The sequence below is a fragment of the Pipistrellus hanaki genome, assembly GCF_964339955.1.
Source record: "Pipistrellus hanaki genome assembly, chromosome: 1".
Classification (NCBI taxonomy): Eukaryota; Metazoa; Chordata; class Mammalia; order Chiroptera; family Vespertilionidae; genus Pipistrellus; species Pipistrellus hanaki.
The window spans coordinates 146,629,080-146,647,227 of record NC_140503.1 but is presented as its reverse complement, the minus strand read 5'-3'; the positions used below and the strand labels follow the sequence as shown (position 1 = coordinate 146,647,227).

Below are 18,148 nucleotides of genomic sequence, written 5' to 3'. Positions count from 1 at the left end.
AGAGCCAGAAATCAGTAGGAACACTTCCATGGTAATTTTGATGAAATTCTGGTAGCTGAGTGTGGACCAGTTTGAGAGTATGAACCTCCTGGGGACTGTAGTCTTGTGAGGCACCTATAATTTGGTGGGCTTTGCTCCAGGAACCTTACTGTTTCTCAGAGTGAATATCTGAGATCTTCTGGAAATTAGGACCAGGCAGGAGGAAGAAAAATCATGGTGAAATACTCCATGTATGTTCTCCATAACAAAGGCAGCTCTACAGAAGAAACTACTTTTCCAGAGTTTTTTCCCAGCTGGGAAAGGGCATGCGCCCCATTGTACCCTCTCTGGTCTTCCTGGGAGTGGGGAGGAATCATCTGTGAAGGTCAAACCAAGAGGCCTGGGCCCATTAAGAGACTGAATTATAAGATTAGAATGCTTCCCCTCTCTCAGCCTGACCACCAGCACCACTCTGCAGGGTTCTGTCTAATGGCAATGCATTACAGTTGACAATACTGCAAGATGCAGAGTCTTTCTGAGGAGGAGCACTTAGGGAAACACAAGGTCAAGAGGGAGGACAAAAACAAGGACAGTGGAAGACTTTGAAATTTCTCATATGTACAGTTACAGCAAACATCAAATACAGCCCAAGTCCTGGCCAGATTACTATACATTCTCATTGCATGCCTACTGACTTCATTCCTCATACCTGACACAATATGTGTGGTTTTTCTTTTTAGTTTTTTTAAAAATATATTTTACTGATTTTTTTTTTTATAGAGAGGAAGGGAAAGGGATAGAGAGTTAGAGACATTGATGAGAGAGAAGCATAGATTAGCAGCTTCCTGCATGACCCCTACTGGGGATGTGCCTGCAACTAAGGTACATGCCCTTGACCAGGAATCGAACCTGGGACCTTTCAGTCCCCAGGCTGATACTCTATCCACTGAACCAAACCGGGTAGGGCAATATGTGTGGCTTTCAATGAGAAATTACAAGTTATGCCAAAAGCCAAGAAACAGCATTAGTCTAAAAAGAGAAAAAGCAAACTTCAAACCAGATTTAGTTGTGGCACAGATGTTATCAGACAGAGAATTTTAAATAACTCTGGCTAATATGTTAAGAGCAATAATGAAAAAGTCAACAACATGCAAGAACATGCAGTGGGTATTATAATCAGAGAACTAGGGATTGTATTTCTTTTCATTTTTTTAAATACTAGTTAACACCTAGTAAACTGATGTCTTGATGTATTTTCCAGCGTACAAGACGACCCCCTAATTTTACAGTTAAAACATAGGTTTAGGCCTATATTTGCTGTATAAGACTAACCCCCACTTCAAAGAAAAGACTTACTTTGCCGTCAAGATCTGCAGGTAATTTTTGTGCAATTTGGTCTTTTGCCCCCAATTTTCGGTTGACTTTTTTTTGTTTCAAAGGTCGTCTTATACACCGGAAAATATGGTATTTGTGGATCTGGAGTAAGTATGCTTTGTAGCTGCACTGGCCAATACTGTAGCCGCTGGCCACATCTGGTTTTTGAAACTTTAATTTATTTTAATTACACAAAATTTAAAATTCATTCCCTCGGTTGCACATTTCAAATGATTTATTAGAACATACCCATCATCTCAGGAAGTTCAGTTGAAAGGCACTGACTGTACAATAGGCTTTCTTTTTCTCTACACCAATTATAGAGTAAGAGACAGTGCCCAGCATGCTCTTAAAGGCTAATGATTGGTCCAGAATCTGCAGGTAGCCAAAGAAACAAACTAGTGACTAAGAGAGCTGTTTTTATTCTGTGCAGAGCCATTTACTGGGTCACTTTAGACAAGTGTCCTGTGCCTCAAAGTTCTTATTGATGAAATGACTTATCTATTTACATTTCAAGTATTTACTTATGGGATTTTTTGAGATTAAAAGATAAGATAATAAGACCACACTTAAACAGATATCCAATAGAGAAAGGAAGTGTCAATCTCTCCCTCTAGCAATTCCCTTAAACATAGGGAGGGGTGTGGTAAACCATTTAAAAAGACCTGGGGTGGTGGTGGTGGTGGTGATGAGTTCAGGATGGAAGGAGTCAATGGGGGGAGGTGGGGGGGTGGATATCTGTAATACTTCCAACAATAAAGATAAATTAAAATAAATAAATAAAAACTTCCTTCCCTTCCCTATAAGGAAGAGAAATGATGGGTTCATCTTTCTTTATAAATATTGCATACCTCATGTTGCCCCTCTCATCTCTTAGTCCTCTGTTTATATCTCTTGATATAATAACTAGAAAATGTTTTGTCCCTTTTTACCTCGAAGAATCAAGCTCAGGAGAGCTCCCAGTTCTATTTCATCTCATATGTAATCCCTGTACCCATTGGTGACTTCCAAACCAGAAATGATCTCAATCAGCTTTACTCTTTGCACATCATCTTTAAAACATTTTCTGTACATTTTTGAGTACCAAGTTAAAATGGAGTGATCAAAAATTAAAGTGGATGCATATCAAGAACTCCTCCCCACTATCAGCATTTTTTTTAAAGGATATGGATGCATCAGTGTCAAGAGGAAGCCCCTATCTGTCCAGTCTCTTTTCAGCCTAGAAAACATGCTCATGTGACTTGATTTTTGAACATCTTGACTGAGTTGATCAGTCATGTGCCTTAAAATGTGGTTTGTTTCCTATAAATGTTCTCTTGTGCTGTAACCAAAGTTTCCTATACTAAATCTGGTTTGTGTTGAGGGCTGGTATGGTAGCTTCACAGTACTGTATAGGACACAGGCTTATTTCTAGTCACCATTCCACAGTCCTAGGGTGTGGCCATAATTAGTATGAAACAAGATGGCTCCAAAGACTTTTGCCATCATACCCATATTCAGAGCCATATGATGAAGTAGTTGTGTGCTGGGAATATTTCATACTGGATTGATAGAGCCAATTTTCTGTATCTCTTTTCTAATTCATATTCAGTTACACCACTTTTAAACTTTCGGACTTTCCTAAAAAAATACCATAGACTGGATGGCTTAACTGACAGAAATCAATTTTCTCATGGCTCTGCAGGCTTGGAGTCTATGATCAACAGGCCGACAGATGGTTTATGGCAAAAACCCCTTCCTTGGCTTGCAGATGGCCACCTTCTCTATCCAAATATGGCCTTTTCTCTGTGCACCTTTTCTCTGGTATCTCTTCCTCTTCTAAGAATGCCAGTCTTATTTGGTAAGGCCCTACCTTTATCACTTTATTTAACCTTAATTACCTCCTTAAGTCCTTATCTTCAAATCCAGTGCATTAGGGGTTAGGGCTTCAACATAAGAATTTGGGTGGGGGATACCATAAAGTCTATAACATGTTGGTAGCTTGAAATCAGCCATAGTTGTAAGTATTTACACCACAGATATGGGCAAATCTATATAAATACGGGGGTGGCTTCTTCTTCTGCTGCTGCTGCTGCTTCTTCTTCATCTTCTTCTTCTTTCCTTCTGGAGAGTTAGTTTCTCATCATACCACTGGTAAATAAATGAAAGTTTAATTAAATAATAATAAATTTTCTATTAGCCAGAACTTAATCCCAAGGTCATATCTAGCTGAAAGGAAGAGTAGAAAATCTAATCTTTTTAGTTAGATGGAACTGTGTCCTGCAACAACAAAAGAAAATCAAAATCTCTTTCTAAAAGGAAGAAGATAATAGACATTGGGGTAGGCAACTAGCATTTCTGTTAGAAAATATAACCCCTAAGACCAAATACTCTATTTTCTTTGTTTGGAAAACTGCTCCTAACCATCCAAATGTGTGTGTGTGTGTGTGTGTGTGTGTGTGTGTGTGTGTGTACTACTAGTTTTTCAACATTGAGGAATATCAAATACATAGTCTCAGATTTCTCTCTCTTCAACCCAACACTATGCCATATTAATATTCTTTTTAAATGTATGTTTCTTTCTAACTTAGTAACAATTCAGAGAATAACAAAAGTATATGAAAGTACAGTGTGCTACACAGGAAAGAAATCTTAAGTTTCTCTTTTTCTTGCCCTTCTGACACAGCTATAAATATTAACTGGATTTTTTTCATTTGAGAAAATATCCTCTAAATTTTGCCTTCTCCCTCTCAGCTCAATAACTTGATAAACTTGTAATTATTTTATTTTCTAAAAACCATACCTTCCCAATGGTATCCATAGGCATGTCTCAGAGAAAAACTGTTTTGTGCTGAAAGAAATTAAATTTACTATAGTCCAATTTATGTCAAAACATATAAAAATACATGTTAAGGCTTTAACCTAGAAATATTGACTAATTCTTACTCAGCAGGAAGAGGATATTCCTCTGGTACCTACAGCTCAGGCAGAAAAATATTTTATACAACACAGGGATAGCCAATTAAAAGTTGAAAATAATATAAAATGAATCCACAATGATATGAAATCTATTTATTAATTAGGAAACTGAGTTCTGAATAACATAAATTATAACATCATATTTCATTTTAAAAGGATGAAAAATACTTTAGGATGTACCAAATATTAAACCGAACCTGCTTATAAAAATAACAATAAGAAAATTTTCTATATCATCTTCAGGAAGATGACCTTAACATATATAAAACTTATATTAATTTTTAGGCATGACCAAGGTTTTGAAGCTACCAGTATTTATTTAATTATGCTGTTCTAATCAAAAGAGTCATGTTGATTTCAGTTCCCATGGAAACATTTGGTAGATGTATTTAAGGTTTACCATGTGATATGGGCTAAAAATGGTTCACAAAGGAATACAGCTTCTCATACAATGGAAATATAGAAAGTGAAACACACTTAAATAATGGATTTGTGAAATATCATTTTAAGTGGAACTAGTGAATGTAATTCTGACTTTTAAGAAATACCTCTGGATTATATCTTCCATAAATCACTTTAGTTGTGCCTTCCGATGGAAGGACAGACCATTTAAATCACAGAGACAGGAAAGATTGACAAAGACTCTTGTAGAGCCTAGAACTTGAGATTAGAAATTTAAGTAGAAAATTTTAGCACCACTGCTCCTCTGTAAGTGTACTTTGTTGTATATCTATGTCTGATTAGGGCAAGGAGTTCTATTGTTTTTCTTCCATTGTAAGTCTTTTTGCTTCTTCATAGCTGACTCTTACACCCTTGCTTGGTTGGTAATTTTGGCCTATATTTGTGTATACCTCCAGTGTTAAATGTGAATTACCTACTTTAGATTATGAGTACCAGAATTCACTTTTCCTTTCTTCTATTTGAATCTTTAAAGTAATTTATTTTATTTTCATTGAAGAGCTATAAAATGTAGACACCATAGTGTCCACAGTTAATATAAAATAATGCTCAAACTACATGGGTATTGGTCACAAAAAAAGGCCATTTCAGAAATACCTTCTGAAGGAGGCCCTCCAAAGCAGATGAATCCATGTGGAAATGGTAATTAGGTCTTATTTAATCACTGGCATTAAAAAAGATGTGAAAATGTACTCAGCAAAAACAGTATTTCAAAGGACATCTCTTTGGAGGATTACTCCAAAATCAGCATCATTATCAGTAGATCCAGTGGCAAAGTTTTTAGTCAACAAATGCCTCAGATATCAGAAACAAATGAGTTAATTTTAATTTTCTATTTTTAGAATATTTTAGTATTCTATCTCAAAGACCTAGCAACTAAATCTGACCATATCTCTCATCATTTATCATCTGACTTTCTTTCAGAAAGGCAACACCACCACCCCATTGTAAAACTCCTAATCTCTTTTCTGATAAACAAAATCAATGTCTTCATTTAAAACCATTCTTATGAAATTTACTGAGATTTATTTCATTTCACTTCCCAAACTGCAGAACCCCTGTCACCATATGTGCATGGCTGTTGATGATGAGATGCGTTTTACCACTTTCAGTCTTTTGTTGTTATTTTTCTTCCATTCTCTATTGGACAGATACTTTAAAAAAGAGAGAGTTTCTCCTTTATAAGTTAAGTGTCTAGTCAGGCAATATGGCAAGAGAAGATTTCAGTTACTTCATCTAGCTAAGTTTAGGATTGCTTTTGTGGGCTTTAGATTACCTCAAGCAATACTATAAGATCCTTTACTTTAGGAGATAAAGTAAAATTAATGCTTAAACCTTCAGAACTTTTAAATATTCAAAGCTTCATTTGGGGATTAGGATTACAAGTAGCTTTTTAGTCTTGTTCTTAATGGCTTATTCCAAACCCCAGATGTTTCGGTGACAAAATTTTCCCAGGATAATTTGGAAAATGTTTCCAGACAAAGAGTGAAAGTTTTTAAACTATGTTCTGGAAATGAATTTAAAGATAAATCTTGTTTATTTTTGTTTCAAAAAAACACAATGACTTTGCCATTGAAATGACTGTTTATTGTTATTCTTTCACGGGAAGCCCACAATTCTTAGGTAACTTTAACTGTTAGTGTGTTAGGTCAGAATTCACAATGAAATATATTAACCACTTTAAACAGGATGGTCACAAAAGACTTTGGATAAATAAATGTATGGTGTAACTAGTACTTAAATAACAGGTCATTAAATCTTGCATTCCCAAAGGTTTTTCATTATAGTCAATTGAATAGAAGTTCTATAATTTCAATGGACTCTATTCTTTCTCTGTTCAAAGGCAATTTTGAGAAACTTGTCTATAATTTATGGTAATTTTCTTCATAAGAAGTAGTAACAAATACCTTTCTATGAGAAATTTTACTGTTCTGAATTATAAACTATTATTTAAAGATGATCACAGATTTTTTTTTTTAATGAAAGTTAGTAGTTAGGGTGCTTTACTTTTATTACACTTTTACCATGTGTTATCTTGTAAAGTTTCTTTAACAAGTCTAAAATTGTATATTCTGTGATTTCTAACTTCTAAAGATAAAAAAGAAAATATCAGTACTAGAAGTTAGTAAAAGCATTATGAATTCTTAAAGCCTTCCTTCATATTCTCTAAGAGGTACAATAATGTGAGAGTTACATTATATACTCAGCTCCTAACTCTATTTTTGTGTTTTATAAGATTTTCCTGCTGGCTCCATCAATGTCCATGTCTACTGTGATGGAATTATTAAGGCCACAACTGAGATGAAATACTATACAACAGAAAAGGCTGTGGGAGGCTTATTGGAAGTGGCAGGTCCAGGAGGTGGTGTGTGTCAGGTAAGTTGATCTTTCCATGAAGCTGATAATAGCCTAAAAAGCCAATGCAGATAAAAGAATGCACACTTTTGCAGAAACACTGTATGTTGGTTGAATAAGAATGAATTACTGATCAATAGAAAGGGAGGAAACAGAACCTCTGTGAGGCAGATAAATTACTTTGCTTAAGTAAACCATTCTAGATAATGTCACTGAGAGACAGGTTACCCATTGTAAAATAACTATTGTGATGGGCTCATTGTAAAGCTGTTACAGAGCAGATAAAAAAAAGACAGAAGGATTAAAGAGAAGTCTTAAGAAATTAATTTCCTCTTTATCCAAGTCTGGATAATACAAAACAAAACAAAAAATCAGGCCATCTGATGCTTAGAGGTTAAGAAGTCAGACAAACCAAGAATACCACCCAAAAGGGAGCTGTGATGTTAATCTAGATAGAAATCGTTATTTTCATATGGAAATTTCCAAGCTCAGTGTACTAGTATTTTTTTTTTAAATTTCATTTTCACTGTTATCTGATAGCGAAAATTCTTGCTTTAAATGAACAATGTTTGGTAGGAAATCCAGAGGTTAACATTTCCTAGTAAGCATACAAAAAGGTATTGTAAGTATACAAAGAAGCCCAAGGTTGCTTCTATTATTCAGGAGTGGTGACTTGGTGAGGAGTTTGTGGTCTCCTCAGAGAGACCTTGTTTGGGACACTTTCCATTGAGTGTAGATGCTATGAATCCCCTACCTCCATGAAATTAGAATGCAATTATTTCATTTTGAATAATCTTATGCCATTATTTTCATTTCTGCATGTTATTTATCTTCTTGCTACCTGACCCACTTTCAGTAGAGAGGAAGTTTGTTTGATGTGGAATTTTTATCCTTTATGTGCTTATTCCATCAAGTTCTCAGACTGAAATAAATGTCACTTCTTTTAATAGCTATGAGATAATTAGAATTATAACCTTGCTTAATTGCCATTTTTTGGTGTGTGTGTGTGTGTTAGGGGTAGCAGGGAAAAAGTAGAAGGGGAGAGGGAGAACGAAAGAGGTAGTCAAATGAATAATGTGATCTTCAGATTCACCACAAAACACTCAAAAAGAATGTGTAACAAACCATCAATGATAGTGAAGTTGACAGGTTGTCATGAAGCCTTATATGTTTAAGCTAGTTTAGAACTGGAGGTTTTGTTATTTATTTTGTGTGACACATTTTTCTATTAGAGTTCTCCCTTAGGAATGACATATTTTAGAACAATGAAAATGGTAAAAATGTCTTAGAGAAAGACAGGCAGTAAAACACCATTTGTCAAACCAGAGAGTCTGCGGACATTTGACAAAATGTCTGTTTTGTAATTGCAAAGCAAGAACAAAAGTGATAGCCTGAAATACAGAGTATTTCATTTTCTTGTGACAAGTCTACCATATCTTCTACTTTAAAAATTTTGCTCATTACAAAAAGATTAATAAAAGTAATATATAACATTGTTAATATATAGTCAACATAGAAATAAAGTAGTCCCCAAAACACATTTTTGCATTGGTTTTGCCTTTAGGGAAGAAAAAAAAACTTTATGTAGAGTCAAAATTAAATGTAATTTATAACTCTTGGACAGTTTTTCAGAATGCTGTAAAGTGCAAGTGTTGATTTCTTCTACAGCTTTGAGTGAATAAAAACTTTTAGATAAAACTAGAAAATGCTCTGTTTCATTTTCGCTCTCAGTGTCAAAAATGAGAGGTCAGTAAGGGTTATGACTGCGTCTTCAGGTTTCTCCTCTCCACTGAGCCCTGGCGGTCTAGTGAAAGGAAGAATGGGGACAGCCTCAGCTTGACTCATGCTGTCATTGGCAGGAAAGAGCCATTTTAAACTCAAGGTGAGAGTCCCGAGGTAGAACTATTCTAGTTTGGTGACCGCAGACCGCAGTGTAAGAAGAAACACCATTAAGAGATTAGGTTTGATATATACAATTTAAGATAGATAGGCTTAGAGATTTAGCTACTGTCATCAAGGGAACTAGACATGTTGTGGGATTAGATCAAACTAATCCTCAGACAGATCTCAGACCAGGCCCAGCTATACCATCAAACACCTAAAAGAAGGAAGAGTCTGCAGTTGAGTCAGACTCCCCCAGATTTCAGACCTAGTATGACATGGGTTTGTCTAATACACTGGCATCTGGACCACATATGCTCTACCTGTTGTGAATTCATTAAGATGGTGGATGGCAGACTCTGCCCTCAATAAAAAAGAAAGAAGCACAGTGGCATTTCCTTGGCGTGTTTTAGGGATGTTTGGTCTCGAAAGAGATGGTCCAGCCCACACTGCTTCTCCCTGTGGGCACCTGGGTCTTCTCCCACATAGATTATATTTTTGACATTTGATCCCCCCCCCCCATATATCATATTTTTGAAATTGTGTAAAAACATTTGTTTTTTCATTCCATTATAGAACATTACATTGTTTCTTTCATGTGTTTACTATTGTGTCTTTTAATTAGGAAATGTGGATATTTTGCAAATAGTCCACTGAACATCTCTATTCAAAGAATAATATACATTGTAATTTTATTCACTATAATTACTGTGTGTTTGTAAGAACATATACCCTCCTATTTAGTTGAAATGGTATATTGCAAAAGCTAGCTTGAGTTTTCCTATACATTTTAATAGTAGATGGGATTCAAATAATCCTAAAAATTAGTACTAAAATGTTCCCTATAATAATTTAGAAGCTATTTGGCATATAATAACATGAACATTCTTTGAATTTGAGGAAAGGAAAAATAATGAGAAACCTGTGTGTTTTATTTTTCAGTAATCCTAGAATTTGCAATAAGGGACTTTACATTATCATTTAAAACCTCTTGATAAATATAGCAGAATGGCCATTCTATGAATTTGAGAAAAGAAGTGGTAATGAGAAATTTGATTCTCTCAGTTTATTTTTAATGATGTCCATTGGGTGTGAGAATACGTTACCAAAACCAGCTTAATTATCTAACTGCTTCCTAAAATCATTTTATCTTTTTTGAATAGCTACTGAATCCCAGCACATACAGTCATAAAGATACATTTTCCACATCATCCCCTATAACGGTGAATTCAATTGATATTCAATGAAAAATCAAAATCCAAAGCCCAATTTTGGAAGATAGTTAGAATTCAAGTACTAATAATAGAAATACTAGTAACTCCTATTTAACTGAGATTATTAAAACCTTTGAGACTTTCATACTATTTACAAACATGTCTACGGAAAACAATAAAGTAAACTTTGTATTGGAAAAATTAGGTACAGTATAAAAACCAAATTAGGTCAGAATGCTAAAAGAACAGAGAATTATTGATCAAAGAATTAGGATCCTATTCATGAAGAGTTTTTGAAATGGTACCAACTAATTCTTCTTAGTTGTATTTTTTATTGGTAGAATGATAAGTTTGCCTTGCATGTATTTATCATTTTGCATGTTTTACTTTATACTTATTCAAATCTTCTTTTCATCTTCATATTAGGTACACTTCATTTCCAGTTTTTATGCAATTATGTATATTATTCAATGTTTGGTTTGCTACCTGCATATGTTTCATACAACATGAAGCCTGATGCAATTGGGTGAGACAATGTACAAGCTTAGGGAACTCTCTTATCATTTTGAATTTCCAAGTTGTGACTAGTTCCCTTCCATAGTAGTTTCTTCACTAAGTTAAAGCTCAGGTATTAGCAGTTGTGAGTTTTAAAGAATCTTCAGGAAGGTAAAGTGGGATAAATGGTGATGGAAGGAGACCTAGCTTGGGATGGTAAACATGCAATACAATCTATAGATGATGTATTATAGAACTGCATACCTGAAGCCTATATAATTTTATTAACCAACTAGAGGCCCGGTGCATGAAAATTCATGCACTGAAGGGACAGTCTCTCAGACCAACCTGCCCCCTCTCATAGTCCAGGAGCCCTCAGAGGCGGGAGGCCACCCGGCAATCAGGGTATGGCGATGCCCCATCAGAACTCTGCTGCTGCCCAGCCTCCTAGGGCTGGCCTGAGGTGCAAGCAAGCCTCAGCCGGCCCTGGTAACCTGAACCTTGGGTGGCCCTGGGTGGCTGGGCAGCTGCCATCCAAGGCATGCTTGCACCTCAGGCCAGCTCTGGGAGGCTGGGCAGCCACCATCTGAGGCTTGCCTGCACCTCAGGCTGGCCCTGGGTGGCTGGGGGCAGAGAGAACTGGGGGATTCTGGAAGCAGGCGTGCGGAGCTGCCTGGCCCGCCCAGGGGAGGGCCCGACCTTGCCACATGCTTGTCACCCTGGTGGGGCTGAAGGGACTGGGCACCACCATCTTGTGTCTGTGGGTGCTGCTATCTTTGAGGGCGGGGCAATCAAATAGCATATGTCTTTATTGGCTATGGGTGCCGCCATCTTTGCAACAGTGTGAGGATCAATTAGCATATTTCCTCTTTACTAGATAGGATGCCACTCTAATACATTCAATAAAAAAATAAAAAATAGCCGAAACCGGTTTGATAGAGCTTCGGCCTGCGGACTCAGGGGTCCCCGATTCGATTTCGGTGAATGGCATGTACCTTGGTTGCGGGCACATCCCCAGTAGGGGGTGTGCAGGAGGCAGCTGAACGATGATTCTCTCTCATCGATGTTTCTGGCTCTCTGTCCCTCTCTCTTCCCCTCTGTGAAAAAATCAATAAAATATCTTTAAAAAAAAATTCTAGTCTTTAAAAATAATAATAATAATAAATAAATAAATAAGAAGCTTTCAGATATTCTTCCCATTGGGAGATACTGGGAATTCCCAGACCTTTCAGTAATTGTTTTAGGCCCATGCCTCCCTCAAAAGTTTGGTGAACAACTTCCTCTTTTCAACTCCTATTGATGAGAGGTACAAATGTATCTAGTCTCTTCACCATAATGCCGTGTTTCCTAAGACACTCCCTGGCTACAGACTTTCAGTGGCTCCCTGGATAAGGTCCAAACTCCTCTGATTGGTACACAAGGCTGCAGGATCACAAGTCTTTTCCAACTCAACTCCATGTTTTCTTAACTCTTTTCATAACTCCTGTGTTCTGGCCATCAGGATTGCTTATTTGTAGAGCACATTATGCTAATCCTCCCTCCACCCTCAGCTTCTTAAAGGCAGGAGCATTGTGCCCTTCATCTATGCATACCCAGTTTATGTCACACAAGTAGTTTCGATGCAAGGGGACAACTGACAGTTACCGCTTAAAAAATGGGATAACACAAAGTGATTGCCATTTGAAAAACTGGCAAGGGGCAGTATGCAAAGGAAAATTAGTTTTCCTATGGGGCAGGAGCAGGAGCTAGATTCTTTTACTGAATCAGCAATCACTTACTTCCTGAGAATTCAGTGTTCTTAGTGCGGAAGGAACTCCCCTATGTGTACAATGAAGAAGCTAAAGTATATGACCGCCAGGGTCACTAAGAACTGAAATAGTCCATAATTTCATGCCAAGAAAAAAGTACTTAACTACATTGGAAATTATGACCACTCTCTATTAAAGAAAAATTGTCTTGCACATATGTGGGCTTTCCATGCAGCCTTTATTTCACTTTTATTTGCACTCCTTCCCAATTCTCCCTCCAGAGAAGAAGGAAATAATTTGGGCTTAATGATTCTTCCTTCAGTTTTATTACTTGTTTCATATTTCTGATGAAAGATTTGAAATGAGTAGAGAAAGACATTCTAATGAAATGCAATTTGAAGATTTATTTCTGGATTTCTTTTTCATATTGTTTGTACCCTTTATAAGAATGGGTCAATAAGAATAGGGCATATCCATTGAAGTTTGTTTGATAAGTGATATTTTCTTTGTGCTATGTCTCCACCTGTGATGATGGTCTATTGATAGTTAATGATACCTCATTAGGATAGTTCAAACCTGATGTTTATACTCACACCAATTAAAAATCGAGTCAAATAGGAATATAATATTTAGTCTTTGCATCCATTTATTGAGAAAAACAAATAATTTGGTTAATTTTAGCATCATATATAGCAGTTGTTATAGGGAAAAATAAATATTTCTGAGTGCAAGTACTTAGACATTAATATAACCATACTGTTCTCTACAACTCTTATCTCACAAGTCACCTTAGTCCATTTTCATAGATTTGGGCCCATGTGTTTTAGTCATGTTGAACTGCTGTTTAGAATATTTTATTAATGATTTGCTAATTTATTGTTTCTGCTTATTCAGTGGAAATAAACACTCGCCCCATTTTGTGTTCCTCCCAAACAAAACCATCTCTCTTGCTTCTTACATCCCTCTCTCCTCCGGTCACGGGGGCTGCCTTTGACTGCCCCTTACAGAGGATGCCGGAGAGCTGGGGGGAGGTTGCCTATAACCGACCCTATTGGAGTGCCGGCTTCTGCTTTTGCTATCTAGTTGTTTAGAGGATTGAGATCCTGCTAATAATAAAACATAAATAAATTATAGGGTAATATCCCTGATGAACATAGACGCAAAAATCTTCAATAAGGAGTATTAAAAAAAAAAAAGGCAAAACCAGAAAACAAACTACAAGTCTAACACAGTTAGCAATGTTCCTTGATAGCTGTTATTCATAACAAGATAATGATAGAAAATTAGAGAATCTGCCACTGATAGTAACAAACCCCAAATCATTAATAACCATTTGGAAATTAGAAGACTGAAAAAAGTTATTGGGAAAGAAAAATGTGTTTTTTTTATGTTTAAAAAACTCATTATGCATTCTTGTGGGCCCATTAAAAACAGCTATATTTCAATAATAAGATAAGTAATAGAGTAGATATAAAATTTTGGAATGCTACATTGTGTTTAGCATTCATGAATTATGCTTCTACAGTAAACTTCATCCAGACACAGGGATTGAAATAAAATAAATCTTTGACTAGAAAAATTTAACTTCTGAAAATTCCCACCTTTCTCGCCGAGACATCAGCCATTTAGCATCATCAACCTTATTACTTTAAGTAGCAACACACAAATATATATGTATCAATTATGTTTAAATCTTTCCCCAAAAATTCAATGGACATTTTTCTTGTTCAATTTAACTTGAGTTTTCAGCAACAATTAACACCATTAACTAACTCACTTGCTTAATATTTATTTTTTTTTCTTAGCTCCCATGAAGCCATATCTTCCTGGGATTCCTCCTATGTCCTTAGCCTTTTATTATCAATTTCTTTTGTAATCTCTCTCTTCTAGAAAATAATGTTTCACATTATTTGCAATATTTTTATTCTTAGACTTTCTTCTTTGCTTTATAAATATTTCCTCTTCCAGTTATCTCAATCCTATATGATAAAAGCCTAATATGCTAAGTGTCTGGTCATCGGTCATCCATTCAACCAATCAAAGCATAACATGTTAATGATATACTAAGGCTGCTCAACCACTCACTATGATGTGCACTAATCACCAGGGGGCAGATGCTCAGGCTGGGCTGGCAGGTTAGCTTGCTGCTGGATTCAGACAATTGGGACTGAGATGGGCCAGACACACAATGGAGCCTTCCTGTAGTCCCTCCCCAGCTGGCCAACCTCCATGTTCCTCCCTGGCCTCGATTGTGCACCAGTGGGGTCCCTCAGCCTGTCCTGTGCCCTATCACAATCCGGAACTTCTCAGGGAATGTTGGAGAGCCAGTTTCAGCCTGATCTCACAGGCCAGTCCAGGGTATCCCACTGGTGAATAAATTCATGCATCAGGTCTGTAGTTAACTTATAAAATATACCTAAAATGTATTTCTTCTTTACTAGATGAGCCCCAGTCTTTCTAACTCAGGATATACATCATCATCAATCTAGTTCCAAGAGAGAGGGAGCCAGGGGCTGGGTGGAGGTGGGCAAAGTTTGGGAAAGGGAGAAAATGGGATATATCTGCAATAGTGTCAACAATAAAAAATTTAAATTAAGGAGACTCACAGAAAAGTAAGAGTCTCCTTAATACCTTCTATTCCATCACCCTACAAATTCAATTCATCACTAAGCCATATCCGTTTTACATAGTAAATATTACTTATTTCTCTATACATCTTCCAAGTTCCAATACTTTGGTCCACCACTTTTCCTCTTGCCTCAACAACTGTGATCGCCTCCCACCTGGTCCCTTTGGTTTCTTACACAGGGCCTACTTATCTTAAGACCAAGGTTTGAGAGGTTCTTTTAATAACAAAAATAAAGATTGTAGCATGTTATTCTCCTTCTCAAGCACTCCAATAATTTCATTATTGTGTGAATTTTTAATAAAATCCTTATCATGAACAATATGGCCCAATAGTGACCTTCACCTCTCTTTCTCTCCCGGTTAATTGCCCATTTCAGGCAAACTGGCCTGATTTTTAGTTCCTGGACTTTTAGTACCTAACTTCCCATCACAGGACCTTTATGTAAGCTCCTCTCTGTAACTAAAACACATTTTCTGTCTCTTTTTCTCTATTTTTACCTAATTAATTCTAATTCATCCTCCCAATTTAATTTTATCATCTCTTCATTTAAGTAAAGCCTTTCTGAACCCACACATCCCCTATGTATCTCTTTGTAACACTGATCACATTCGAATTGGACACTGATGTGTGCGATATTTCTCAGAATACTATATGCCTCTCATTAGACTCCAAGGTCAACAAGAGCAGAGATACTATCTTACTTGGTTCCGTTTCATTTCCAAAACCTGGTACACTGACAGAGACGTAGCTACTCAATACATATTTCATTGGACGAAGTAATGACAAAGGGAAGGGAATGTATACATTGTTTGCCATCCAACACAAGTGGCCCACCTATCAGAGCTCCTTGTTCCTACAGCCACTGGCTTCCTGATAGCACAGGCACGGCCCTGTTTGAGAAGGTTACTGGACTGTTGGCTGAAGCAGTGCTGCTTCTGACTGCTGTAGAACGAGCAAGGCAAGGGGAGGACAACAAAGGAAAAAACTCAGGAAGAGAAAATGATGAGATCAATTCTGGGTTGTGTAGCTTGGAGACTAGATCCTAAAACAACCTTGTAGAATAATTCTAGAATTTTTTATTTTTTTGCAATCATGGCACAGGTTGGAGAAACTTTTCAAAAAAGACATTTCTTTGTATATGTCAGTGCTGAATTTGTTTTAAATCTTGTCTTATTACATACTTAACAGTAGGTTGTTAAAAAAAAATGACTGCTAAAGGGAGGTAAAAGATGAGATAAGAGATGCTGCTTAAAAAGACTCTATCTAATGGCCTCAATAGAAAACTTTGGCTTTTTTGTATTTCATTAATATGGTCATTAAATATCCCCATCAATGAATCTATTCAAGTTTAATCAAATTAAAGTTTTGAGACCTTTTGACATTATTTACAGGGGGTCAATGTTGAAAAATTCAGCACAATCAAGTGTCAGTAAACAATCTAAAAGTTTATTTAAAAAACTTATCAGATTGCCTTTACATAAATTATGATGTTTATACATTTGCATGATTGACTGGGATGGCAAAAACTGCAAGTTTTTCTTTTTTCTTTCTTATATTATAACATAACTTTTATCTGGACATATGACTGCCCACATCAACATTTCACTTCCTGATTCTCTTGCAGCTGGGTATAGCTTCAGAACTAGTAGCCAACAGCATGTCACTGGAAGTGATATGTGCACATTTCTGATCATGACCTTAAAAGAGGGTAGGAGTCATGCTCTCCCCCTCACTGACTTTTTACTTTGGCTGCAGTGCCAACAAGGGAAAGATGGATAAAACATCTAGGACCATGAGGATGACATATAGTAACAAAACAAAATAGAGCCTCGATCTCCTAACTCAGGGAACTACCATTTCAACTCTGGATTGCCTAATTCCAGTTTTGTTTTGTTTTTATGTTAAAGATAAATAGATATCTATCATAGTTTAAGACACTGGCATTTTGGGTCTCTATATTACAATAGCAAAACCTATGTTCAAGGTAATTTAAAAGATATGTTATTTAATTAAGGAATTTAGAAAGAAAAAGCAAACTATTTGTTCAGTTGCTGCAAAAACAAGCTCATTGGTAGACTTGTGTTCTTTTCTGAATCACAATTATTATTTCCATGTGTTGTTAAATCTGAGAGATCACATCATAGTGTTTAGAGAAAAGGAAATTAATATTTACTGGAGATTTACATATATTCTAATATAAACTCTATGCAATTTTGTGATAAGTATTATTAAGATCTATAGGTAGTCAGTCCTGGAGCAGACTTTTCCACACAGGCTTCTCTGATCTCAAAACATATTTTCTTCTTCTTAGAATAGAACTTTTAAGTTATTGAAAGAGATTCTACAGCAATATGAATCAACAAATATATGAAGATAGCCTTAAATTGCGTTGATTTTTATATTTATTTTTGCATATGTCATCACTAATATGTTGAAATTCTAAGAACCAACTCACTCAAAACATATAAAAAATAAATTTGACAAAAGATAAAATTGTATTCACTTATTTCGATCACTCTTTTAAATTAACTGCTTGGATTCACAACGTAAAAAGAAAAAAGGCAAAGACAAAAGGGCTTTCCATAATTCTAACAAGAATTTGCTTTGCTCTTTTACCTATCATTTTCTTTGCAAGCTCCAGTGGGAAATTTTGTTTAAGATGTGTTATGTACACTATTTATCACATTCCCCTTTAAATGGCTATTTTGGCTTCCTTTCACAGCACACATTATGAACAATATAATAAATAAAGTGACTTTTTTTTAACTACTGAAACTTAAACAGCATAGCAATTTGTTATAATAAGAACAAGATGTTTTCAGCTCAACTACTGAGTTCCCTTTTAGGTATCTGAAGGTAAAGCATAAAATGCTGCAACTATTTCATAAATTTTGTCTCCTATGATGAATATTTCACAAGCCTCCTATGGTTGTGTCACTGAACTTGTTTCTGTTGTTAATCAAAACTCTATTATTGTCTTTCTCTAACCGATTTTTAAAACTATCCTAATATTCTGGGGCCAACTTTATAGGTTTCTTCACCCAACATCAATGTTA

The 18,148-nt window shown here is 36.0% G+C and overlaps 1 protein-coding gene across 2 annotated transcripts in view; it reads left to right on the top strand.

The window, feature by feature from the left end:
* BANK1 (B cell scaffold protein with ankyrin repeats 1) overlaps positions 1 to 18,148 on the top strand; it is a 300,521-nt gene that overhangs the window by 89,951 nt on the left and 192,422 nt on the right. For both annotated transcript variants that reach the window (XM_084901804.1, XM_084901803.1), the window contains exon 5: positions 7,007 to 7,146. In XM_084901804.1, the coding sequence (XP_084757930.1) occupies positions 7,007 to 7,146 (140 nt within the window). The remainder of the gene's footprint in view (positions 1 to 7,006; positions 7,147 to 18,148) is intronic.